Source organism: Caretta caretta, chromosome 4, assembly GCF_965140235.1.
Source record: "Caretta caretta isolate rCarCar2 chromosome 4, rCarCar1.hap1, whole genome shotgun sequence".
NCBI lineage: Eukaryota > Metazoa > Chordata > Testudines > Cheloniidae > Caretta > Caretta caretta.
Genome location: NC_134209.1, coordinates 151,781,675 through 151,806,624, shown reverse-complemented (window position 1 = coordinate 151,806,624; position 24,950 = coordinate 151,781,675). Strand labels below are relative to the sequence as shown.

The following is a 24,950-nucleotide window of genomic DNA, read 5'->3' as shown; positions in this document are numbered from 1 at the left end:
GAAGTCTCTCTTCACCCCACCCCGAACCTTGTTTAAAACTTTAGTGCCGAGATCCTTTGGGCCCATTTATTCCAACTTAAAACAATGAGCCTCCACTCTCTCCCACATGATCCTTCTCTTCTTCAGCTGGGCCCCACCTTCCCTTCTGCAGCATGGGAAAAGTGGTGTGGGTGTGATTCCTTCACACCCACTGGTGAGCCCCCATGTAAAGAACACCTGCTCCAGCTTGAAGACGGCAACTTAGTTCTTCTAACATGGCACAAGGGCGAAAGCAGACCTGCTCTCGCCACTGCTTTAACGCCGTTCCCCCCCTCAAAAGCATTTTCCCCCTCCCTTGGCTGCAGAAGAGTATAATCGTTTATTTTGATTTCCATCACATAGCATACTTCTCTTAAACACCGGATAAAGGCCGCACGCTTGCCTCACTAGTGCCACAGATCCAGCCATAGTGCTTGCCTCTTGGACCTGGGGGGGGGGGGGTTTACACGTGATATGTAAAAATAAAAATTTGGGTTTACAAAAAAATACATATATTTATCGAAAGGAGCCTTTGTCACCGGTCACCATTGCTTTGTCCCCAGCCACACAGCCTGCCAGTAATCTACAGATCAACTGGTATCAACCACGGCAACTCCCCCTTCTTCTGCCCTGACGGGATCTGTCTGTGGTCGCTTCGGCTGAGCAGGGCCAGGAAAAAGGTTCCTGACCTTTAACTCCTGGGTAGGGACTAGCTGGCCAGTAGAATATTCATTAGCCAACTAAGGCAGCTCCCGGGTGCCAAACGAGCCAGCAAAGCTAGTCAGCTGGGGCCGGTGGTGTGGCGAAGTGGGAATTTTTGTAATATTTTTAGAAAGCCGCAGCATGCCTCAGTTTCCCCTGTATGCTGCATTGTTACCTGTGGGGGGAACAGGTCTGCTTGCTCTTTGCAGAGGTTATGGATGTGGATGGCTCCTAGTTGTCTGGGGCCTTAGGGCCCATATCAGTGGAGCATCTGAGAAGACAATGGCAACCAAGGACCATGTAGGGCCCATCCCTCGGCAGGAAGCCACACAGTGTTTGCCCAGCTGGGGAACAAAGGACGGGAGGAGTGCAGGGGGGTAGTTGAATGTTGGCTGCTGCAGGAGATGGGGGCCCCCCTGAGCTGGGACAACGCGAGGTCAGAGGGTCAGGGCTCCAGGCTCTGAGCTGACTAGGATGGAGTGGGCTACAACTTTCTTTTCCTTATGCTAACCCAGGATGTCTTCTCCAGTCACCTAATAAACCCCACTGCATCCCCATACTCTGTGAGTGTCCCTGCGTCGCTCCCTAGGATCGTACAAATCTCCCTGGGGGCCTGTCTCAGTGGGACTCGCAGAGTGGAGCTCACGGGGTGAAGGAGGGGTCCCGGAGGTCCGGCCTATGGAGGCGGTGAAGCATGGCTCACCCTGGAGGAAGAATGAGATCCTTAGGGGGTCTGGCACAGAAGGATTCCTCCTGGAGACTGTTCCAAAGCTGGGGCCAGAGCTCCAATCCTGCGGCTCTGTGCCCGGTGGCAAGCTCCAGCAGGGTACAGAACTGCAGTGCAGGAGCAGCGAGGCGAGCGCAGGTGAGCTGGATGTACTCCTGGACTGAGCGTGACCCCACAGAATGCCAGGGCAGAGCGCTCCCACTGGGTTCAGTCCCTGGAGGAGCGAGTGCCGCTTGCTGCATTGCATGCAGAGGTCACTGGGAGAACATCCGCCGGGGAGCTCTCTGAACTTCATGCCAGTAAACCGTCCAGGCACTGATGCCGACATCATGGAGACAGAGCCACTTTATCACGTCACCTCCTGCTGGCCACCAGGCTGCGTTTGCTGCCAGCTTGGCTTTGTGTTTACTTGGCCAAGACATGCACGTGTGCCTGGGTGCTGGGCTGACATCCTGCTGAAGATCCTGCTAAGGAGCACTCTTGAGAGGCCTTTGAGACCCGAACTGTGAGTCTGACTGGCTTGAGCCTCGCACTCCAGGGGGATCTTCCCCAAGATAAAACAAGCCAAAACCAAATCTGGTTTCTGAGTAAGAGGAAGAAGGGTTTGCAGCCGGAGGAGGCCTTCTCTTGTAGCGTTCGTCCTACAGGAGCAGAGGGCTTGTGATTCTGTGAACACAGAGGGTCCTTCTCCCTCTTCAAAGAGGCTGCCGGCAACATTGTCCAGCTCAAGTGAAGTAGCTACTGGCTTAGAGCTCCTGGAAACTCAGTTAGGAGGTGGATCACTTGATGATTACCTGTTCTGTTCATTCCTTCTGAAGCACTTGGCATTGGAAGGCAGGATACTGGGCTAGATGGACCAGTGGTCTGACCCAGTATGGCCGCTCTTATGTTCTTAGGGTCACTGCTGCCTTGGCGTGTCCCCGTAGGATAGATTTTCTTCATCACCCTGCTGTGGCGGAGGGTAGCCTTGTGACACAGCAACGCCACGTCGGCCCTGAGGTGAATTCAGGACTCCTCTGATGGAGTGTGTCTGGCGCAGGGACCTTGACCGCAACCTCTGGCAGGGTCCCAGCGAGGACCATGGGTTCCCCGTGGCTTGATTAGGTTTGTGAGTCAATGAACCATTGTTCCCTAGCAACGTAAAGCTCCTCCAAGTCCGGTATCGCTGTTGCTGAGGATACAAAGCGACTGCATCTCGTGGTGTGAACCGCGCATGGATGTGAGCACCGAGGCATGTGCTGTCAGAGGAGAGGGGCAGATGGTTGTGGAACACACGCCCCACGCCCCCGCAGCCTCTGAGCTGTCCCTTCCTTTGGGGCTCAATTGGACAGGAAATCGATGGCAGCCCTGACTGTCTTGGAGGTCCTGACATCCATAGCTGCCACCTTGAGCTCCGTGTCCCCGAACTGCATGCTGGCCCGGATCTCCCGCCGGCGGCTCTTGAGGCAGCTCGGCTCGTCCAGCTCGTCCAGCTCCAGGCTGATGGTGCCGCACTTCCTCACCCCCGGGTCGGTGATGTAGACCACGTCATCCGAGGCGCAGCAGTAGATGTTGATGATGATCTTCCGCTGCCCTACCCTGGCCGGGCAGTAGCTTCTCTGCACCACCTCGCCCAGAGCCACCGACTGGTCCACGGAGACAAACTTCTCAAAGATGTCTGTGCACCAGTTCTTCCCCTCCTTCACCAGCAGCTTCTCCTTGGGGTGCTTCCCCTCCACAAATTTGTTGAGTACCCCCACGCCGTAGGTCAGGGGTGAGCGCCTGACCCTGACGATGGTGGGGTCGAGGCCGAAGAGCACCGCCCCTTTGAGGATAGTCAGCCCGACGTCCTGGGGGATGATGACGCGACACAGGCTGCCGAAGGCCGATTGGACGGCGTGCTGGAGCATTGCTGACTCGGCAAAGCCCCCTACCAGGAAGAGGAACTTGATGCCTTTGACGTCTGGCTTCTTCAGGAGGTCATCTGGAAAAGAGGGTTAAACAGTGAACCTGGCCCTGCTACTGACTGGGTTTGGGTGGGCGGCCGGCTGCCTTAACATCTTCATTAACCCCTGGGAAGAGCAGGGGAGCGGCCCGTGAGGGACCACGATAGAGGAGTTGGGGAGGGGGGAGAGTGACTCAAAAGGAGCTGATCCAATAGGATTTAGGTGGGGAAAGTCCCAGTGAATCCATGGAGTGGGGGTGGGGGTCATGACCCAAAACAAAGCTATTCGGCGGGGAGAGGGCACTGCAGGGGTTGAAGGGAAGGATGGACTGGGCCCTAGTCTAGGACCAGGACTTCAGGGTTCAATTCCCTGGTCTCACTCATAGGCCAGAAGGGACCATAGTGCACATAGAGTTTGACCTCCCCCGTAACCCCGGCCAGAGACCTGCCCTGAATTAATACCTGCTGGAACTGGAGCACCTCGGGCAGAAAATCACCCTGGCTGGAGTTAAAAATTGCCCCAGTGAAGAATCTCAACCACAACCCTGGGGAAATTGTCCTGCGGGCAAGACCTTGGGTTGGTCAGTGTCTCTCTGTGCCTCAGTTTGTCCTCTGTTCAGGGGGGATAAGAGCTCTGCCCTACAGCCAAATCCATTAGACGGTGAAGCTCTCAGACCCTGATGGGGGCTGGATAAGCAGCGAGGCAAAGACGCAGTGGGGAGAGTGGGCAGCAAATTTAGGTGGGAGTTTGCAATGAGCTGGAGTCTGTGAAGCGGAGACTCCTGTGCACGTTAGATCAGGTCCCTGGGAGGGCACAAAGGCTAGTGCAATTCTGGGCTGGAGAAGCATAAGAAACAGCCAACCTGGGTCAGACCAAAGGTCCATCTAGCCCAGTGTCCTGTCTGCCGACAGTGGCCAATGCCAGATGTTTCAGGGAATGACTAGTTGGGATTATGGGTTCTAGGGCACATTACTTCACACTTGTCAACCCTGAAACTGGTGCCAGGGAGAGGAAAGTCCCTTTCCCACAGTCCTGCAGCAACATTGTCAGATATTGATGCAGTGGGGGCCGGTCAGAGATGAGCAGCTGAAACGCTCAGGGCCTAGGAGGGATCCATCTAGGAGTTAGATCTCTGGAACTGGTGCAGGTGGGGAACAGACCAGGCAACCAGGAGTGGTACCAGGTATATAGTGGGACACAGTCTCTCTAGGTACCCCTATGGCCCCCTCCCCTCCATGCTGCAGTGTCTGAGCATCTCACAAATGTTAGCAAATTTCGCCTCACCCCGGTGAGGTAGGTATATCACCACCCCCTGTTTTATAGATTGGGAAACTGAGGCACAGAGAGCTGAGCAGCCAAAGGTCACCCAGGAAGTCTGTGGCAGAGTTGGGAACTGAGCCCTGGTCAGACTCTGGAACAGTCTCCAAGTAATCACCCGAGCCAGCGGTGAGCGTCTGAACCCACTGGCCCACGTCGCAGAGAGCGGCTCTGCACCGGGCATGGGATGGACCCAGGGAACTGGAGTCAAGGATCTGCCTAGGTACTGCCCCCCTCCCCTAGCCCTGACCCTCCTCGGGGCTCACCGCCTCCAGCGAGGGGAATAGCCCTGGTCGGAGCCCAGGAGATGACACTGGCGTGTGGACTCGGGCTGGAGCACAGCTAGCTGGGAAAGGCTGGAACAAGGGAGCCGAGGTTCCCAGCTCTGCCCCTCGCTCAGCAGGGCCTTGGGCAGCCGGGGTGGGAGGGGGGGGAGCTCCTCTCTCCCCAGGCTGGATCAGGCCCCACGGTTAGGGAAGTAGCAGCCAGGGTCCCTTCGCTCAGCCCTACCGATGTGCTGGATGATCTGGCTGACGGTCGGCTGGAAGAGGTCGTTCATGGCCTCCGACGACATTCGCAGCATCCCCTGCGAGGACCACTTCACAAAGTTCACACTGGGGGCACAAGAGCAGAGGGGAGTGACTCTCCTGGGCTCCCATAGGCAGGGCCAAGTGGTGCCCGGCCCCCCAGAGGCTGCTGGCCAGGGCTGCCCGCTCTCATGCCTGCTGCAGAGAGCAACGGGGAGGGGGCTGTGTCCTCCTGCCCCCTCTCCCCATTGCACCCATGGGGGCTGTGGGTGTCCTGCCCCTAAAAGCCCAGAATCAGTCCCCCACGTGGCCCACCACCTTAGTGCTACTTGGGCCTGCCTTGGTGCACCTCTGCCTCCACCATGGCCTCCCCCCGGCACTGGCTCTGATGGGCCAGCTTCCGCACCCTCTGCCTCTTGCCCCTGGGCCATGTCCGACCCCTCACCATCTCCTGCCCTTGTGCCCACAAACAGCCAGGTGGGGGAGGCCAAGAAAGGTGTCCACACCCCTTCCAAATGCCCCACCAGCCTGAGTAACTTCCTAGTTGCTGAGCCCCCAGGCCGGGCCCAGAGGCATGGCCCTCTGTCATTAGCGGGAAGGGCATGACCCCATCAGCAGGTACCAGTAGTAGGCTGTTGTCTTCCATGTGAACTAGCCACTAGAGGGGGATGTGACACAAGATCTCATCCGAAGCTCCTGGCCCCCCTCCCGGCACAACTGGGGGGGCGTTCCAAGCACACCTCAGCCCCGCCCAGCCCCCTGCCTCACCTGCTCCGCTTGAGCGCCGTCTCCACGTTCTGGCCCCGGTGCCTGCGGTAGAAGTCGATGAAGGAGAAGGGCAGCGAGACGTTGAGGGGGTTGGAGCGGAAGGGCGCTGCGGCCCTCTTGCGGGCCTCGAAGGCGATGGTCAGGTCCACCCAGGCTGCCGGGCGCTTGGCCTTGAAGGTGGCGATGAAATCCTCCCCGAAGATCTGGCCCAGCAGCCTCTCGAAGGCCAGGTCCACCCCCACTGCCCCATAGGGGCCGCCTGCAATGCACAGCCACTGCGGAGTTATGGGGTGCGGGCAGAGCCAGGGCAGGGACAGGCCCCCGGGAGTGATGGACACCCTGCTGGGACGGGGGCAGAGCGGGGCTCCCCAAAGCCGCAGCTGGAGGCTGAGCTTGTCGGGGTGAAGGCATTTTCTGCTTATGGGACTGAGGTGTTAATAGCACTGGGGGGAGCCAGCTTATAGCAGGGGCTGGCCAAGCTCTGCTAGTTCTGACATACAGCCTGCCCTGGTCCTCCAGCCTGCTCCCAGCTCTGGCCCCCCACAGCTCTGCCGGTGCCCCTCGGTCCTGACTCACAGGCCCCCTGCTATCGCAGTCCTAGGGTACCCCTGGAACCCCTCAGAGCCAACCCACGGAGCTGCCCTGCTAGCCCAGCCCGGGGCACCCATTGGAGCCATGTGGCTAAGGAGCCGGAAGTGGTACGTGGGTCCACTCCAGATGCACAGGACCTCCGGTGCCCCCCACATTCACCCAGCTCTTGGGGCTCCATGGGCTTGTGGGTAGGGTTCAGCCCCCCCATCCTGGGGAAGGCTGAAGGGGGAACTCTCTGCAAGGAGCCGTCCCCCCATGGCGCAGCATCCAGGGCTGGTTTCCGTGGGAAGGGGCAGTGGTCAGGGCTCAGTGGAGGGAAATGGCTCCCCGTGCCCAGCTCCCTGTGCCCAGCTCCCCGCTGAGTCGGGGGCACGTGGGTGGGCAGGAGATTGGGGAGGAAGGAAACCCAGCGGGCCAAAGCGGCTGGTGGGGACCCACTGCAGGAAACCCCCATGCTGCAGGGTAGGCAGCCGCTGTTTGCCTCAGGGTGCCCCCCCCCCCCGACCCCAGTCCACTGCGCATAGCCCTTGGGGAGGGGATCGGTCCCAGCTCCCCTCCCAACAGGCACGGGAGTCAGCTACGCTGCACATCACAGCTCAGCAAATGTTCCCTTTTCGTCCAACTGCCCTGGCCCTGGCCCCGGGGGGACGCCCTACACACCCTGCCCCACAGTACAGGGCTGGCTCCGCTGCACATGAAGCCTGGCTCTTTGGGTCGTGGGGTTTCCAAGCCTGCGCTCGAGCGGCCACTCTGTGTTGTACCCCTGGGTTTACAAGTGGGGGGGTCCCAGGTCTCCCAGCCGTGATAACGCGGCCACACTGCAAACCAATGGGGCTTGGGCCTGTGTCACGGCAGGACTCGGGCCCTGAGCCGCCCCTGCCCTGCAGGGTTCTTGGCCCCTGGGCCTGAGCGCTTGCTAACCCGAGTCGGACTGATTTGGGTGTGGACGGAGCAGGGGCGCGGGCTCACAGCTGAGTGGCAGCCCGCTTAGTCTGCAGTGTAGCTGCCCCCCAGCCTTGGAGACAGCCCACACAGCCCCCTCTTTGCTGGGGCTTTCCCACACTCGTCCGGGCCCCACCCAAGTCTATGGCCACGTGCCCACTGGTCTCAATAGGGCCAGGAAGCCGCCCATGCTGATGGCCTCGGCCGATGTGCACGGCCGCGCAGGGCATCACAGCCAGCCATTCCTGCATGGAGCCCTGTAACCCGCCCCTGGCAGAGAGCGTCTCCCACAGCGACAGCCCTCTCCGGGAACCGCCTCTCCCCAGGCTGGACACGTCGTGGCTACAGATATCCCCTCCCCAGGGGAGCGAGCCCATCTCACCTGCGCCCCAGGCCTCCCCTCCAAGAGCCCCTAGGACCTAGAGCCCAGCTGGAGTCCAATAACAACAGTTCAAGCAATGGCTGGTTGCCCCACCGCATTCCCCTTCTGCCCCTGCAGCAGGACAGGGGACCTGCTACCTGGTGAACCTGGCCGACCAATGCTCTGTGTGTCCATCCCTCTGGCAGTTGTATGCTGCCCCTAGCATGGTGGGAGCTGAGCCCCTTCTCCCCAGCCCTCTGCCAATGCCAGTTCATGATCATCTGCCCCCCACGCTCACGGAGACGGGTCAGTATTATCACTCCCCATCACACACAGGGGGAAACTGAGGCACACAGTGGCACCTATCCACTGCAGACAGAAAACAGGGCTGGGGCTAGATCCAGGCACTCCCCAGCTCACAGTCCACACGTGCAGCCTGCTGGACCCTGCCTCTCGGGAGGTGCGGCAGCCAGGGCTTCATTTGCAGTGAAAGCAGTGCTGGGGCCCTGCCCTTGCCGCAGCCTTCTCGCTCGAGGCGATGGCAATGAGCTAGACCTGGGACTAGACAGCAGGGAGCAGCCCGGCCTCATGGCCAAGGCTGGAAATAGCCACTAGCCAAAGCGCCAGCAGATGGTGCTCAAACCTAGGTTGCATCGTGTCGGGCCGCGGTAGGCCCAATAAACCCTGGTCACCTGGGGCTTGTCTGGCGCTTTCTGGCATCACTCGGTCGCTGCTTTTGCAGGGGCTTGAAAAACCCTCAGAACGCAAAGCTGCTACTGACGACCTCCTTCCCCTCAGCATGATCAGGTGTGTGACACCCTAGGCTTGGCCTGTATTCTGGCGGGGGGGGGGGGGGTGTCTTTTCTATGCTCCCGGACCCTCCCCTCTCAATAACCTCACTGCACAGAACCCTTCTGCCATGTGACTGGGAAACTTTACCATAGAAACCCAGCGCTGTCTCTCACCCTTCTCTTAAGTGGCTTAACGTGACTCCAGGCCATTGCACTTCCTCAGCATCGCTGCCCATGGTGGGGACCTCTGCAGGCCCCCAGCAATCCTCCAGTCGGAAGTCTATAGCTAGTTTCCCTCTGGACACCAGATGGTGCCACAACCCCTCACTTTACTGAGCCGCTGGGCCTGGGAGCGGGACTGGAACTGCATGCTGGGGGGCACTGGGGAACTGTCCCTGGGAGAAGCTGTCTCCCCAGCTGAACCGGTAGCTCCTGACAGCGGGACGCAGGGTTTTAGGCCTTGTCTACACTACACAGTTTTACTCTGACATCATAACACCCCCCCCCCCCCGTCGCCGAGCAGCGTAGGGCTTAGGTCACTGGAGTTAGGGCCACGCCATGTCTGTGTAGACACCGTTTTCCTTACATCAGCTGTTGGCTCTCATTCTTGTCTATTTCATGGCTCCTCTGGAGCCCTGAACTTGACAAGAAAGCCAGCTCCCACTCTGGAGCTGGGTCTCCACTCCAAGCCGGGTTGCCGCCCGGGCTCCCCACAGGGAGCCCTGCTGCCTCCTGGGGTCCAGGGCCCCAGCTCCCTGCTCCCCCTGGGAGCATGGCAGCCGACCGGACTCCTGGTGCGGATCTCCCCACAGGAGGCGAGAAGCCCCAGGTGGCTCCCTCTGCTCCTGGCTGGGAGTGCAGAGGTGAGAAGCCCTGGGCAGCTGCCCCGCTGCTCCTGGCTGGGAGTGGGGAGGAGAGAAGACCAGGGGAGCAGGGACAGATGGGCTCCCGGAGGGGATCTGCATGGAGCGGCGAGCCCTGGCTCTCAGTGCCCCACACGGCCCCTCGTCAGTCGGTGGACGTGCTCCTGCTGAGGACGTGCACCATCAGAAGGAGGGTAATCTGGACATCAGCCACCACAGTAGTTAATGCGGTATGCGGTGGCTGTAAGTCGACCTAACATGGTCGACTTATCTTTGCCGTGTAGACATAGACTCATTCTGGACAATCGCCTTTCCTTCTACGGCTCGGGAACGCTCCCGTCAGTGGGGACGCCCAGCGGGCAGGACACAGCCACGGGAACAATCCTGCACTGGCTACTAGGGGGCGGGAGTGGGATGGCTCCTTGGACGTGTCACACTACCTCAGTTCAAGACTGCGCCCGAGCCCCTCCCCCAGGCCTGAAATTTAGACCCAGCTACGGCCACTGCTGCTCCAGCTCGTCCCTGCTAATCACACCCCATCGGGTCACCGCCCCCCCCCCGTCCCCGCCGCCTTTACCCACAACACCGGCCTCCATCACCCACAGCGTCAGAGGGGGCAAGGCCAGAAGGGACCACCGGAGCATCCCGTCTGCCCTGCTATATAGCCTGGGCCACCGACCCCACCCAGCCCCCGCGCACTGACCCAGCAACCGGCGTTACCCCAGGTGTGACAGCCTGCAGGAGCCCACGCACCAAGCGGCACCAGCGGCCGAGTGCCCCGCTATGGCAGCGAACTGATTAGGCGAGACAGGCCCAGCTGAGCCTGGCAAGTGACTCACATCCAGCTGCAGCAGAGGAAGGTGACCCCCCCCCCCCGGAACCACTGCCCCCTCTGACCTGGGGGGAAATTCCTTCCCAGCCCTACACGTGGTGATCAGTAAGACCCCGAGCACTTGAGTATGAACCAGCCAGCCAAGCAGCTGAGCGAGCAAGATGTTCGGTGCCAACTGGGCACCTTGGCCCAGCCTAGCCCATGTCCCATCTCCCGCCGTGGCCATCCCTGATGTTCCAGAGGAAGGAGATTAAAAAAAAAAACCCTCCCGGAATATACTTGGTGGTGGGGAGAGAAATCCCTTCCTGACCCCAGCCTGTGGCCAGCTGAAGTGCTGAAGCATGAGTTTTGGGAACATAGAACATCAGCCGGACGTGAGCCCCAGGGCTGCTGAGCCCTGCATGCCGCCATCACGAGCAACCTGCGTACAATCACACTCGCCTTTGTCCAGCTCGCTCTTCGAACTAATCCCGTTCTTTGCCTCACAACCCCCAGCATGTGAGTGTGTGTGTGTGGGGGGGGGGGGGGGGGGACTGACCCAGCACCTCGCCCTTCCGATGGTGAGACACCTTCTCAGCCATAGCCTGAATTTGTTCGTGGCCAGTTTATCCCCATTAGCTCTTGTGACCATATCGTCCTTTAGCTTAAAAGCTCTTCACCCTCTCCAGTGTCCCCCCTCCCCCCCACACACCCCCAATGTATTTACAGAGCGCAGTCAGATGCCCACTCGGCCTGCTTGCTAGCCAAGCTCTTCCAGGCACCTCTCCTAAGCTAGGCCCTCCAGGCCCCAGCCATCACCACCTTCCACCCCGCATGGGCCACCCTCCCTGACCCGATCCGTACAGCCACCACCATCCCCTCCTCCGAGCCCCTCTCCAGACACACCCGTGCCCCAAGGCCCATGGCACCATGCTGGCCGATGAGAGGCAGCCCCGGGGCACTTTGCTCCACAGGCTTTTCCCTCAGGAGCAGTGACAGATGGATGCTCCAATCCTTCCACCCAATACAGAGGGTCAGCCGCTAGCTGGGGAGGGAGGGGGGGAGCATTTGGGGGTCTGATCCAAAGACCATGGGAGTCTTTCCACTGGCTCCAACAGGCACTGGATCGGGCCCTTGGCACATGGCTCCCGGGGGTCGCCATCCCACCTGAGGCTTTGTAGAGCTCTTTGAGCGTCCCTTGCGGCTGCTCGATCTGGTGGACGGTCAGATCCACTGTCCCACCGCCGCAGTCAGCCACGATATAACGGTCACCTGGAAGAAAATAACAACAACCTCCCCTAGCTCTCATCATCCATGGCTCTCAACACAGGCTGGTCTCATGGCCCCCCCTTTTTGCCGGTGGGGAAACTGAGGCACAGAGTGGGGAAGAGACCCGCCCAAGGTCACCAAGTAGCCCAGCAGGAGAGCCAGGCACAGAACTCAGGTGTCCTGAGTCGCAGACCAGTGAGGCAGGAGAACTGTGGTCGTACAGACACTGAGTCCTGAGACCCTGCCTCCTCCTTTCTGCCATGTGACATGGGGGGGCAGCCCTGATGCAGCCAAGTGCTTGTCCCCCGTCCCTCGCCCACACCCCTCACTCTCTGCCTCTCCATAGCTGGAAACGCGCGTTGCAAAGCTCGGGCCTGAGGGCCAGAGCAGGGCAGGATGCGGCCGGGAGGAGAACCCAGCGTAACGCAGGGGGTCACTAGAGGCAGGCGCTCTTCGCTGTGTGTCAGGAATGAGTCTGTCCCCCAGCACGATGGTAGGGGGCGCTGTGCTGCCAGAGGAACCCTTCTTTGGGATCAGGCATTAAACTGAGGTCCTGCCCACGTGGGATCTCAAACCAGATGCTCTTATCCCTATGGCCAGCTGGGACAATTACTCCCTGTCTCCTTATACTTCCTCTGGGGTGGGGGTCAGTTACTGCTTAACCATGGAGACTCCGCATCAGAGATGCCCTAAGACACCTGCGTCCCCCAGTGATGGGAGAGCAGAAAGGGGAAGGAAGGGAGGGTGGAGCTCCTGGCCAGAAGTGGGAAGAGCCTTGTTCAGCTAAGTCACATGTCGTTCTCTCCCCTCCTTATTGGATGACTGAAAGCAAAGACTGGCCTTTCTGCCAAAGGATGGAGCTGGCCCGAAATTTCTCACAAAGCCGTTTTCCCCAATGGAATGGCCTTTTCCACCAGCATGGCAACATTTCCAAAAATGCCAATTTCAGCTTCACCTTTTGGGTGGTTCATTGAAAACCAACCCAATCCAAACCGTTTGCTACAGAAACCTAACCAATTTTGGCCAAAATGCAGGGGGAAGGAGGGAGGATCACTTTTGTAAAGTGTAAAGGGTTTGGTGGGTCTCCAGCTAAAAACTAGTTCGCAAACAGAATAACAACCTACTAGTGCTGCACTCTCAGCTCAAGTCTGCGCTGCGACCCCGGTTCAATCCCTCTTGGTGAGCTGGGGCCTGGAGGTCGTGACACTGAAAGGTGGGACGTCTGGGGGAGGCACAGATCTTTTCACCAGCATCTAGTGGGCTTCTGAGGAGCAAACAGCCTGAGCAGACACTCGGTGCTTTTCTATTTGCAGTGAAGCGGCGTTGGCTCCTTGACTGGCTGACAGGCTCTAACCCTGGAGCCTGGGGTGTTTCACATCCTTTGCACCAGAGGTGTTTAACGCTGCACGAGGGGAGTCGGGCTGCGGCCCGGCCGGCTGGCTGAGTCAATAATCCTTTGGCGTTTCATTAAGCAGGGTGGGCCACCGCCGCTGGGCCGAGAGGGGAGCCCAGGGAACCGCTGCCTGGAGCGGCAAGATCACCATTCTCAGGAGTGCAGGAGGGAGGGAAAGTCTATGAGACCTGAGACACAGGACACCCTGGGTTGGGTGGTGGCTTTGCCGGGTGGTACAAGAGGCGTTTGAGAGGGTCTGGGAATGTTGCAGCTGGCTCGGGCTCCCCTGTTGGTCCCAGAAGGAAGGGCGTGGCCCACCCACAGCTCTGCCCCTCGTCGTGGCTCAATACACCCTGGTGGGCCCAATTCTGGGCCAGTGAAGCAAATGGGAGCTTTGCCACGGATGTCAAATCAGGCCCTTGAAACCCAGTTTGAGGCACCACAGCACCACTTGTTCAAGGATCTCAAAGCATTTTTACCAAGGTGGCTCATTACCACGAACCCCGTTTTACAGGAGGGGAAATTGAGGCATTGAGCAGGGCGGGCACTTGCATAGGACCAGCAGGGCTCTATCATTCATGCTGTTCAAGCACAGCCTCACATCAGAGAGCTGCCAGGCATGCCAGGGGAGCCCACCCACTACTACACCCCTCCAGCCTATTCTTCCTGGCACTGGTGCACCATGGTCCCATCCCCTTTGGGGCACCTTGCACCCCAGATTGCCACCATACCCATCTACACCTGAGAGGTGCCAACTGCAGGAGGGGGCTTCTCAGATCCTCCCCTCACAAGCAGGGGAGCACAATCTGCCCCCCAGTAAGTGTCAGAGCCGGACGAGAACCCTGGCATCCTGGAGCCTGGCTTTGACCTCCCTTTCCAGCCCTGCAGAGTCCAAGCCACTGACTGACCCCAGCCGATGAGCCAGCTGAGGTTAGTGGGAAGATTAGATTCCCACTGATATCCATAGGCTCTGGATCAGGCCCTTAAACCCTAAGCTATTGGGAGCAGGGCATGTCTCTGCGGTTTATGCAGCACCTAGCACAATGGGTGGGGCCCTACCAACTTCATGAGCATGAAAAATGCCTCATGGGCCATGAAATCTGGCTTCCCCCCTTACTTCTGCGCTGCCTTCGGAGCGGGGCTCCCGGCCAGCAGCCGCCACTCCCCTGCCGCCCAGCTCTGAAGGCAGCGTCGCCGCCAGCAGCCGTGCGAGGTAAGGGTAGCAATACCGTGACCCCCCCACCCCCCTCCACAACCGCCTTGCAGCCCCTCCTCCCTGGAGGCCGGGACCCCCACGGGGACAACACCGGGACATTTGGGATTTAAATATCTGAAACCATGAAATACAAGATTTTAAAAATCCTCTGACTGTGAAATTTACCAAAATGGGCCATGAATTGGGTAGGGCCCTAACAAGGGGGCCTTGATCAGAGCCTGTAGGGGCCACTGTCGGCCCTGCTAATTACTGCTAAGAGCCACCCTGTGACCCGGAGCAAAGCGCCTGCCCCGGGTGGTCTAAGCAACTGCCAGAGCTGCTTTGCTCCCTCCAGGTTGAGCCGTTTGCTGCATTAGAGCCTGATCCTGGGGACCTTGCCCAGCCAATGGGCCCGATTCTCCCTGACAGTAGGGAGACTCCAATGCAGCTGATGGGGCAGGTCACACGGGGACAGGACTCGTGCCTACAGGACTTTCCCGCCGGCTGCGCGAGGCTCCGAGCTCGTCAGTTACGTCCACCGGGCTGCTGCTTGTAGCTTATGCTGCAGAGCCCCAGACGGGATGGACACCTCTGGAGACAGCTCCGTCCAAGCCAGGGGCTTCCCCCCCATGCTCCCTCCGTGGGCCGCTTCTCAGCCTGACCCTGCGGCCCTTCCCTGCGCACAGGCCAGGCGGGGCTGGACTGGTGTTTGCAGGGAGCGTGGAAGGGGCCGTGGAAGCACAGAGCACTTTTCCCACCATCCAGTGACTGCTCCCCCCTGGCCCTCCATGGTCAATCCTCACTGAATCCAGCACTCCCTCCTGAGCGATGTCAGCGTTCTGCGAGCCAGCCAGATGCACAGTAAGGAGCGATTTCCTGCCAGCAGGGAGCTGACCTCAGCCCTTCCTTCCGAATTCCTCCGGAGCAAGGGAAATCGCTACGCCCCTGAACAGCAGCTTGTCCACTCCAGGGTGCAGCCCCTGCAATCTGCCAGGCAGGAAGGCTGTTGAAGAGAGCAGGCTTCGGGGAGGATCTGGTCCATTCCTGTTGGTAACTGGCACCAAGGGGTCACCTGGGGCCGTGTCCTCATTCCTTGGGCCTGCCTGGGTGCTCAGGGTGGGGTGGGGCGCTGACTCAGTGGTAGGTCTCGCAGCGATGTAGCGGACAGCAGGTGTCGAGTGCAATGCCTGGGAGCCCCCCATGCTACCGGTGGCAGCTGCCGCAGGTTAAAACCTTCCAACACAGAACATGACGGCCCCGGTCCCGCTCTCACTGAAGCCAACCACACAGCTGCCACCAATTGCCCCGGGAAGCCGGGGACAGCCCAGCGCGAGCTGAATGCTGAATATGCCCCCCCCCCCCGCTTTCCTAGGGGCACGGAAGGGAAAGAAGCATGCGGACGGGGCACTGGAATGCGAGTCTGGACACTGGGTTCTGACCCCAGCTCTGCTGCGGACCCACTGTGGGATCAAGGGCAAATCTATCCAAGGTCTTTATACGGCACCCAGTACGGTAATAGCTGAACACCTCACAGCCTTTGATGGATTTAGCTCCCGACCCCCATGGGAGGCAAGGCAGGGCTGTTATCCGCACTGTATAGATGGGGAAACTGAGGCCAAGAGCAGTGAAATGATTCACAGAGGACACACACTGAGTCATCTGCAGTGCTAGTCTGATTACCGGCCGCGTGTTCTGACCACTAGACCACACTCCCGTCCCGACTCTCGAAAGTCCACTGAAGGCGCCAGGCTTCCCACAGAACAGGCCTAATATGGGCTTGGTGGGCACCGCTCAAGCAGGGAGCTTCACAATGGAGCCAACAGGCAGCGCTGCCGGTAAGAGCCTTTCAGAAGCCCGTGAGTCGCAAGGCCACATGTCCAGGGACTTCCCCGCCCTGAGAGAGATGAGGAGCCTGGTGGCTACATCAGAGCATAGGATATTAGCAGGTGTGGGTTCCCAGCTCTGCCTCTCTCTGTGACCCTGGGCAAGCTGCCACCCTGCATTGTGCCTCGGTTTCCCCAGTTGCAATCTGGGGTTTGGAAAGTGCGCTGCAGAAGAGCAGAGCGGTGCAATTGCAAGCATGACACCTGGTGGGGTCTCAGATCTTCCTGCGGTTTCCTGTATGCCTGGAGCGAAGGAGGCTCCCAACTCCTTGGAAAGCGCAGGGGACAATTTCCTGGTGCAAGTGCTGGAGGAGCCAACTAGGGGGGAGCTTTTCTTGACCTGCTGCTCACAAACCGGGAAGAATTAGTGGGGGAAGCAAAAGTGGATGGGAATCTGGGAGGCAGTGACCATGAGTTGGTTGAGTTCAGGATCCTGACACAGGGAAGAAAGTTAAGCAGCAGGATACGGACCCTGGACTTCAGGAAAGCAGACTTCGACCCACTCTGGGAACGGATGGGTAGGATCCCCTGGGGGACTAACATGAAGGGGAAAGGAGTCCAGGAGAGCTGGCTGTATTTCAAGGAATCCCTGTTGAGGTTACAGGGACAAACCATCCCGATGTGTCGAAAGAATAGTAAATATGGCAGGCGACCAGCTTGGCTTAACGGTGAAATCCTAGCGGATCTAAAACATAAGAAAGAAGTTTACAAGAAGTGGAAGGTTGGACATATGACCAGAGAAGAGTATAACAATATTGCTCGGGCATGTAGGAATGAAATCAGGAAGGCCAAATCGCACCTGGAGCTGCAGCTAGCAAGAGATGTCAAGAGTAACAAGAAGGGTTTCTTCAGGTATGTTGGCAACAAGAAGAAAGCCAAGGAAAGTGTGGGCTCCTTAATGAATGAGGGAGGCAACCTAGTGACAGAGGATGTGGAAAAAGCTAATGTACTCAATGCTTTTTTTGCCTCTGTTTTCACTAACAAGGTCAGCTCCCAGACTGCTGCGCTGGGCATCACAAAATGGGGAAGAGATGGCCAGCCCTCTGTGGAGAAAGAGGTGGTTAGGGACTATTTAGAAAAACTGGACGTGCACAAGTCCATGGGGCCGGACGAGTTGCATCCAAGAGTGCTAAAGGAACTGGCGGCTGTGATTGCAGAGCCATTGGCCATTATCTTTGAAAACTCGTGGCGAACCGGGGAAGTCCCGGATGACTGGAAAAAGGCTAATGTAGTGCCAATCTTTAAAAAAGGGAAGGAGGAGGATCCTGGGAACTACAGGCCAGTCAGCCTCACCTCAGTCCCCGGAAAAATCATGGAGCAGGTCCTCAAAGAATCAATCCTGAAGCACTTAGAGGAGAGGAAAGTGATCAGGAACAGTCAGCATGGATTCACCAAGGGAAGGTCATGCCTGACTAATCTAATCGCCTTCTATGATGAGATTACTGGTTCTGTGGATGAAGGGAAAGCAGTGGATGTATTGTTTCTTGACTTTAGCAAAGCTTTTGACACGGTCTCCCACAGTATTCTTGTCAGCAAGTTAAGGAAGTATGGGCTGGATGAATGCACTATAAGGTGGGTAGAAAGTTGGCTAGATTGTCGGGCTCAACGGGTAGTGATCAATGGCTCCATGTCTAGTTGGCAGCCGGTATCAAGTGGAGTGCCCCAAGGGTCGGTCCTGGGGCCGGTTTTGTTCAATATCTTCATAAATGATCTGGAGGATGGTGTGGATTGCACTCTCAGCAAATTTGCGGATGACACTAAACTGGGAGGAGTGGTAGATACGCTGGAGGGCAGGGATAGGATACAGAGGGACCTAGACAAATTGGAGGATTGGGCCAAAAGAAATCTGATGAGGTTCAATAAGGATAAGTGCAGGGTCCTGCACTTAGGACGGAAGAACCCAATGCACAGCTACAGACTAGGGACCGAATGGCTAGGCAGCAGTTCTGCGGAAAAGGACCTAGGGGTGACAGTGGACGAGAAGCTGGATATGAGTCAGCAGTGTGCCCTTGTTGCCAAGAAGGCCAATGGCATTTTGGGATGTATAAGTAGGGGCATAGCGAGCAGATTGAGGGACGTGATCGTCCCCCTCTATTCGACATTTGTGAGGCCTCATCTGGAGTACTGTGTCCAGTTTTGGGCCCCACACTTCAAGAAGGATGTGGATAAATTGGAGAGAGTCCAGCGAAGGGCAACAAAAATGATTAGGGGTCTGGAACACATGAGTTATGAGGAGAGGCTGAGGGAACTGGGATTGTTTAGGCTGCGGAAGAGAAGAATGAGGGGGGATTTGATAGCTGCTTTCAACTACCTGAGAGGTGGTTCCAGAGAGGATGGTTCTAGACTATTCTCAGTGGTAGAAGAGGACAGGACAAGGAGTAATGGTCTCAGGTTGCAGTGGGCGAGGTTTAGGTTGGATATTAGGAAAAACTTTTTCACTAGGAGGGTGGTGAAGCACTGGAATGCGTTACCTAGGGAGGTGGTAGAATCTCCTTCCTTAGAAGTTTTTAAGATCTGGCTTGACAAAGCCCTGGCTGGGATGATTTAATTGGGGATTGGTCCTGCTTTGAGCAGGGGGTTGGACTAGATGACCTCCTGAGGTCCCTTCCAACCCTGATATTCTATGATTCTATGACTCTATGATTCCACCCCACAACGGTTTGGGGCCAGAATCCTCTGCTTGGTTTTCAGCCAGTGCCGGGTGCTAGTTGAGAAACGGGGCTACCCCTGGAAGTTCGGTCCATGCTGTCGCTGCCCAGCGGGACAGGAGCATGCTGGCTTCCGTTAGGTTCCTGGGCAAGTGCCTCTCTCCTGCTCCAGACTAAAGATCTCGCCCCTTGTCACCCTCTCTCCAGCTGTCCCTGTAAGAGGGTCAGATTCTGGTGGAGCAGCTCAGGCAACAGCGGGGGTCTTCCTGCCCCCTCGCTCCCCAGCTGGCCTGTCCACGGTACGCAGAGCGCCCTGGGCCCTGACCGTCGCTGCCGGGTGGTGTGTGAAGATGGTTCTCTGCCAGCTGCTGCTGAGCATGAGGCATCGCTGGCCTGCCGGCACCCCCAGCAGAGGGAGATGGTGCCTCTCCCAAGTGGCTTGGCTCCTTGCTTCCCCATGCCACTGCCCCTCTGCCCCAAGGACTCCCCCACCCAGGGGGTTCCCTGAGGCTGTGCTCTGGCCAGCCTCCTGCTGGCTGTGCATATGGGGTGGCTGGGAGTTTCAGCGAGGCGGCCCCAGGTTCCAGCAGCAGGTGCGTATCATCCCCTGCTCAGAGACCGAGGCGCGGCTGAGCTGGCTGGCTGCGCCCTCGCTCTGCTAAGACACGGGTGACGCTGGGAGGAACGGTTGAGCCCCTGCCAGCACCTGCCCTGTGCTGCCCAGGCTTACTGCCCTGGATCTAGCTGTACCCCAGCTGCTGGGGAAAGTCCAGCTAGCCCGGCGACGAGGGCGTCCCATCGGCTCTGCTTGGCACGGGGGTCCCAGCGTCTGCCCGTTCCTTTGGGAGGCAGGGACCTGGCTGGCAGGTGCTGAGCGCATCAGTCCTAATGACTCTCATGGCAGCTGATGGGCTCGCAGCAGAAAATCAAGCCATTTAGTTAGGCCCCTAAGTCTGGATTCAGGGGGCGTTCGCATCTGCAGTGTTTGCTATATCAACGCTTCTCGCCGCCCTGCTCCCGCTTCCGCAGCCGAGCGCGCCGCGGTCCCTGGCTGAGGAGTGTTAGGAATCGTTAATTATTGAGCACGGTTGAGCCGCTAGGGATGAAGACGCTGCGGCTCGGGTCGCTTCGTGTGGCTGCCAGCAGCTCCGGTCCATCTCATCTTCACAGGCCTAGGAAAGGGCTCTCGCCCTGAGCCCATGGGGTGACCCTGGGCCAGTCACGTCCCTACTCCGTGCCTCAGTTTCCCCAGCTGTAAAATGGGGAGAACACCGCCGCCCTCGCAGACGCTAGCTCGTGGCTGCGTAGAAAGAGCTCTGGTGAACTGCAGCATTGGTTTGCAGCGGAGAAGAGACAGGAGTGGGCTAATATCAAGGGGATTCTGTCTTCAGGCTGCCGGCCTGGTGGCTCTCTCTCCTCCAGCCTAGTGTCATCACACAGGGTATCCCCTAAGCCCTGACCTGGGCTCTGTAGTCCAGGAAGGCACTGCTGACTGCATTACAGGCCGTGCCAGGCGACGGTGCAGTGTCCTGGGCCTGGGGGTGAAAGTAACATAAAGGACTTACCGGGACGCTGGAGTCCTAAGCAGGAGGCGTGGCCTCAACCAGAAGAGGCGGGGCCTTTAAAGCCCCGGGCCCTTTAAATCAGATTTAAAGGGCCCGGGGCTCTGGCTGCGGAAGCGGCGGCTGGGAGCCCCAGGCCCTTTAAATCACCGCTGGAGCTACCAGCTGCGGAGGTATCTGGGAGCCCAGGAGCTCCAACCATGATTTAAAGGGCCCGGGGCTCCCAGCCACCTCTACCGCAGAGGAGCCCCAGGCCCTCTAAATTGCCGGCCTGGGGAAGCCGGTACGTTGGGCCGTGTACCGGCTCTTTCACGTCTGCCTGGGTCTGGGGGCTGCCGGACTGCGCTAGTGAGGTGAAATCACCCCAGCCCGCTCCCCTGCCCCCCAGCTGATTGCCACCCATGCCACAGATTCTGCAGTGGGCTGGGCCCGCGTGGCAGCAGAGTTGGGGCCAGGGCCTCTGGACCGACTGCAGAGGGATATTCCCCTTGCTAAGTATAGCACAAAGCTGGCTCCCGGCCTGGGGCAGGCACCAGCTGGATTTATTTAGCTGCAGCTTAAGATCAGCTTTGTGCGGGCGACTGGAGAGAGCCAGGGCCAGCGGGGGAGGTTGCTGATTAGTGCCCAGGGATTTTCCCTCTCCAGAGGTCTCCCTCCTGGGAAGGGAAAGTGGCTCCTACCCGCCTTTCTTTGTCCCTCTGCACCCTGGCAATGGGGGAGCTGGAGAGCAGCTGTGTCTAGAGAAACAGGGAAGCTTCCCCTCAGGGCAGGTCGTCCCTGTCTGTACAGCACCTAGACCCCCCCAGCTGCAGCGCCCTCACCCGGGGTACGGCAAAGCACCCTGCAGACATTCCTGCGCTGCCAGCGGGGGCGCTGGGGAGTCACACCCCGGCTTGCTGCGCTCTGACGTCCTGTGTAGACGAGCCCCGCCGGTGTCAGGCCACTGGCTTCAGAGACACTTGGGAAGAGCCCGGGCCACTCCGTATGTCTGTCTCACCTCTCAAGGTCTTTCCTTGGCGCAAGGCTGACACCTTCCTCTGTGTGGGGGGGAGGGGGGGCAGGTGGATCTGTTTGCTAGGGGGCTGGCCTGGGACTTGGGAGATTTGAGTTCAATTCCCTCCTCTACCACAGACTCCCTGTGTGACCTGGGGCCAGTCACTTAGTGGCTCTGTGCCTCAGTTTCCCCACCTGTGCAGTGGAGATAATCACATGGCCCTGCCTCACAGAGGCGTGTGAGGGTAAGTCCAGTAAAGATTGGGATGCGCCCAGATACTACGGTGACGCGAGCCATGGACGCCTTAGCCAGAGAGTTGCAGTCAGTTAACAGCGGCGTTCAATCCTAAGGGGGCTTATTTGTGGCTGTGTTTGGTCCTGTGGCCAGGGTGTGGAGGCTGCGCTCACGGGGGTCCTGGAAGCGGATCCCGTCCCCCGAGATGGTGGGCTCCGCTTTCGCCTCATTACGATGGGCCCCACCCACTTCCCGTTCATGAACAAACGGCCCCTCCTACCTGCCTGCATTTCGGACCACAGCTCGCCTACCCCCGACTCCACCAGGAAGGTCCTGCTGTGCCGGGAACGCCGGAGCTGCTCTCTGGCTGCAAGGAGAAAGCAAAGGGATCGGGTGTGAGAGGGCCACGGGGGGCGGCTGTGAGCCGGACAGGCTGTGTGGAGGTCTGACCTTGACGGTCATTCAAACCACCTCTCAGTGGAGTTCGGGGAGTCAGACCAGAAGAGCAAGCAGTGCTGCAGGGCACGGCCGAACTGGGGGCAAACCCAGGGCTGAGCTAGCAGAATGGCTGAGTCGAGATTGAGGGGGGGAACCTCAGGACTGGACTGATGGGGGAGCGGTGGGTTGGGATTGAGGAGCATTGATGGTGCGGTGTGTGGGGACCCTAAGACTAGAATAATGGGGGGCCTGGGCTGAGAAAGGGGGGCCTCAGCTCTGCTGTATGTGGGAAGCCCAGGACTGGAATAACGGGGGGCTGGAGGGCTGGGATTGAGGGGCATCAGCAGAGCTGTGCGGGGGAGGTTTCCCTATATCTTGCCTGCATCGTGTCTGCCTCAATCGATGCTAATCATCTTTCATTTTTATGGCCTTAAAATCACCCCGAAATTGCCAGATAAAAACCTGCACCAAATTACCCATTGTGTTTTCTTGGGAGAGCGAAATCAAAGCTGCCCTGTGCAGGCGTCACCCAGAACTCGGAGACGCTACAGCGTGATCTGTCAGGCCGCGGTGACAAGGCTGCTGCCCACGCATCAGGGGCCCGAGTTCCTGGCCTATCAAGCTGGAGTGGGAGACGAGTGGGAGACGGCTCTCGGCCAGCTCAGCCAGCCCACCGCAGAACCTTCCAGGAGCAGCGCAGCTGGGCGGGGCAGGGCTCCACCCCGCAGTGGGTTGGCAGCAGCTGGCCTTGGTGCGGATGTCTGGACGTGCAACGGGCTGCTAGCGAACCATGGGCCGAGCCGCTGGGAGACGCAGGGCAGCATCTTTGTTTGTAACAGTGTGTGTGTGTGATACGTCCGCCCCCATTGTTCCAAAGCACTTAGCAGCCATTGCACCCAAAGGGTGCCCAGGGATCACTTCACCCCCACAATGCAGTCACCTCTGGGGTGGGGCTCGGCTGCTGTTCCGCAGCGCACAGCAACAATACGAGGAAGGAGAATACTGGCAGGGCGGGATGGGATTCACAGTGCAACTCCCTGAGCTGGAGTTTGGCCAGGACACGGGAGTTACTGCCCCATCGATGATCACAGGGCAACCAGAGCTTCTCTTCTGAATGACTGAGCAACACAGAGCCCCACGCGCCACACTGGGGCCTTGCTTCAATACCCACTCAGAGAGCGGAGCACCCCCTGGCCTCTTGGTGAGGTATTGACTTGCTCAAAACTGACAGAGGGATATGGCCCCCCTAGTTACCAGCCCCCCGCATTTCCTCCCAGCCAACCAATAAATAGCTTCATGCTGCTCAGCTGTAGATCTGACAAGACCAGCAGCTGAGCCACTGCTGGCTTGTAACTCCCGTCTGGTCTGCGCTGACCTCACCTCCTTCCCCACCCCCCGGGAGAGGAGTGGACAGGATGGCGCTGTGGCTCCCATGTTGTTCCTGGGTTGATTGTAACTTTGGGGTGGAGTTTCGCCCCCCCCGCCCCCGAAGCTCTCATTATGCTGGGGCAGGGAGGAAACACAAAGATGCCAGATAAAAAGCAGGTCTGGCCAAGATGTGTTTGGTCAGCGAAGCCAGGAAGGGCGGGGAGATGTGTGGAGAGGGTGGGGCTGCCTGTCCAGGGGTCTATTTTCGGCTCACTGGGACGTGCTTTTCCCTGTTAGCTCATCAGCTTTTGCCCAAGGATGTAACAACAAACAACAGGCACGTTGCTAAACGCTCCCGCCCCACAAAACCTCTCGCTCTGTAAAATGCAGACATGGATCATGGGGAAGAAACAGGCCTATGGGATCAGACTGAGCCCACAGCTCTCTGCGGTACATTTACTGCTATTAATTAATTATTATTATTCCGGTATGAACACCATTGCCTCCCAGCAGCATGCTGAGCACCGTACACTGAGCACAGACAGGTCCCTGCCTCCAAGATCGTACAGTCTAGAGGCCAGATGCTCAGCTAGTGTAAATCAGCTTCAGTGGTGCAAGACGGATCTACACCTGTTAAAGCTCTCGCCTTGTATTCACCATTTGCGCCTGCTTTGTCCACAATGTCCTGGGCAATGATTCTACCGCTGGGGTACAGCTAGGGTAGGGATACGAGACATCCTGATATTAGGGGCGTTGTCTTATATATGCAACTATACACCCCCCTCCCCCCCGGGGGAAAAAAAAAGTGTTCTGGTTTTTCACACTCGCTACCTGGTCACCCTAAGCTAGGGTACTTTCTCAGGAGGTAAATATTACAGAGCCTGCAGTGGAAACTAGGGCAATGAGCTGTGTTTAAGCAGCACTGCCCTCTGCTGGAGAGAACCAGAGCTGCTTAGCTGTGTGTCAGATCTTCTATACTTAGTGGAGATTCTCCTTTAGCTCAAGTAGCTTTAACCAGGGCTTTTAAAGCAAGGAACCTGGGTTCTGCCCCTGGTATTGTGAGGAAGTTCTCAGTGGCCATGGTGTCTACTCTGACACTCCTAGACAGTTCAGGATTTGCTCTAATGTCTTGTGGTGTGACTGCGCCTGAAAAACAGGTTGAAAGCTCAGCGGCTCTGAGTTTAACAAGAGGACGGGCAAAATGAAAGCCAAGGGACAAGAGGGAGAGGGACAAACACAAGCAAGCACAGGGAAACCAAAGGCTTAGCTGAGACAGAGACAGTTTAAACTGGAAATTTAAGGCCAGGAAAGTAAGGGGGGGATTTGGGGACGCCCGGGGCAGATTGGAAGGAGAGCAAGAGATGTTTTTACAGATGAGAGACCTGTAAGAAAAGAGGGTTATGACCATGGGAGACTTTAATTACTCAGATCTTGACTAGGAAAACATCTATTGTCTGCCCAAAGCCGACCAGGTGTCTGGAGATATTAAAGCAAGGCAGGATATTTGCTTCTGTAATGCAGTTTGTCAAACAGCCAGTCAGAGGCTCTTCGGAGGAAATGAACCAAACAGAAGGAAGGCAGAAGTTGGACGAATAGATGAGCTCGAGATTGTACAACAAGAGG

At 58.2% G+C, this 24,950-nt stretch overlaps 1 protein-coding gene across 3 annotated transcripts in view; it reads right to left on the bottom strand.

Annotated features, from left to right (window-relative positions):
* Nucleotides 1-339: 339 nt before the first annotated feature.
* The window catches only part of HSPA12B (heat shock protein family A (Hsp70) member 12B), a 65,288-nt gene continuing 40,677 nt past the window's right edge, over nucleotides 340-24,950 (bottom strand). For all 3 annotated transcript variants that reach the window (XM_048846449.2, XM_048846448.2, XM_048846447.2), the window contains 5 exons: nucleotides 21,802-21,888; nucleotides 11,511-11,615; nucleotides 5,985-6,243; nucleotides 5,200-5,303; nucleotides 340-3,410 (listed from right to left, as the gene is read on the bottom strand). In XM_048846449.2, coding sequence (XP_048702406.1) covers nucleotides 2,767-3,410; nucleotides 5,200-5,303; nucleotides 5,985-6,243; nucleotides 11,511-11,615; nucleotides 21,802-21,888 — 1,199 coding nt within the window. In that variant the 3' untranslated portion in view covers nucleotides 340-2,766. The remainder of the gene's footprint in view (nucleotides 3,411-5,199; nucleotides 5,304-5,984; nucleotides 6,244-11,510; nucleotides 11,616-21,801; nucleotides 21,889-24,950) is intronic.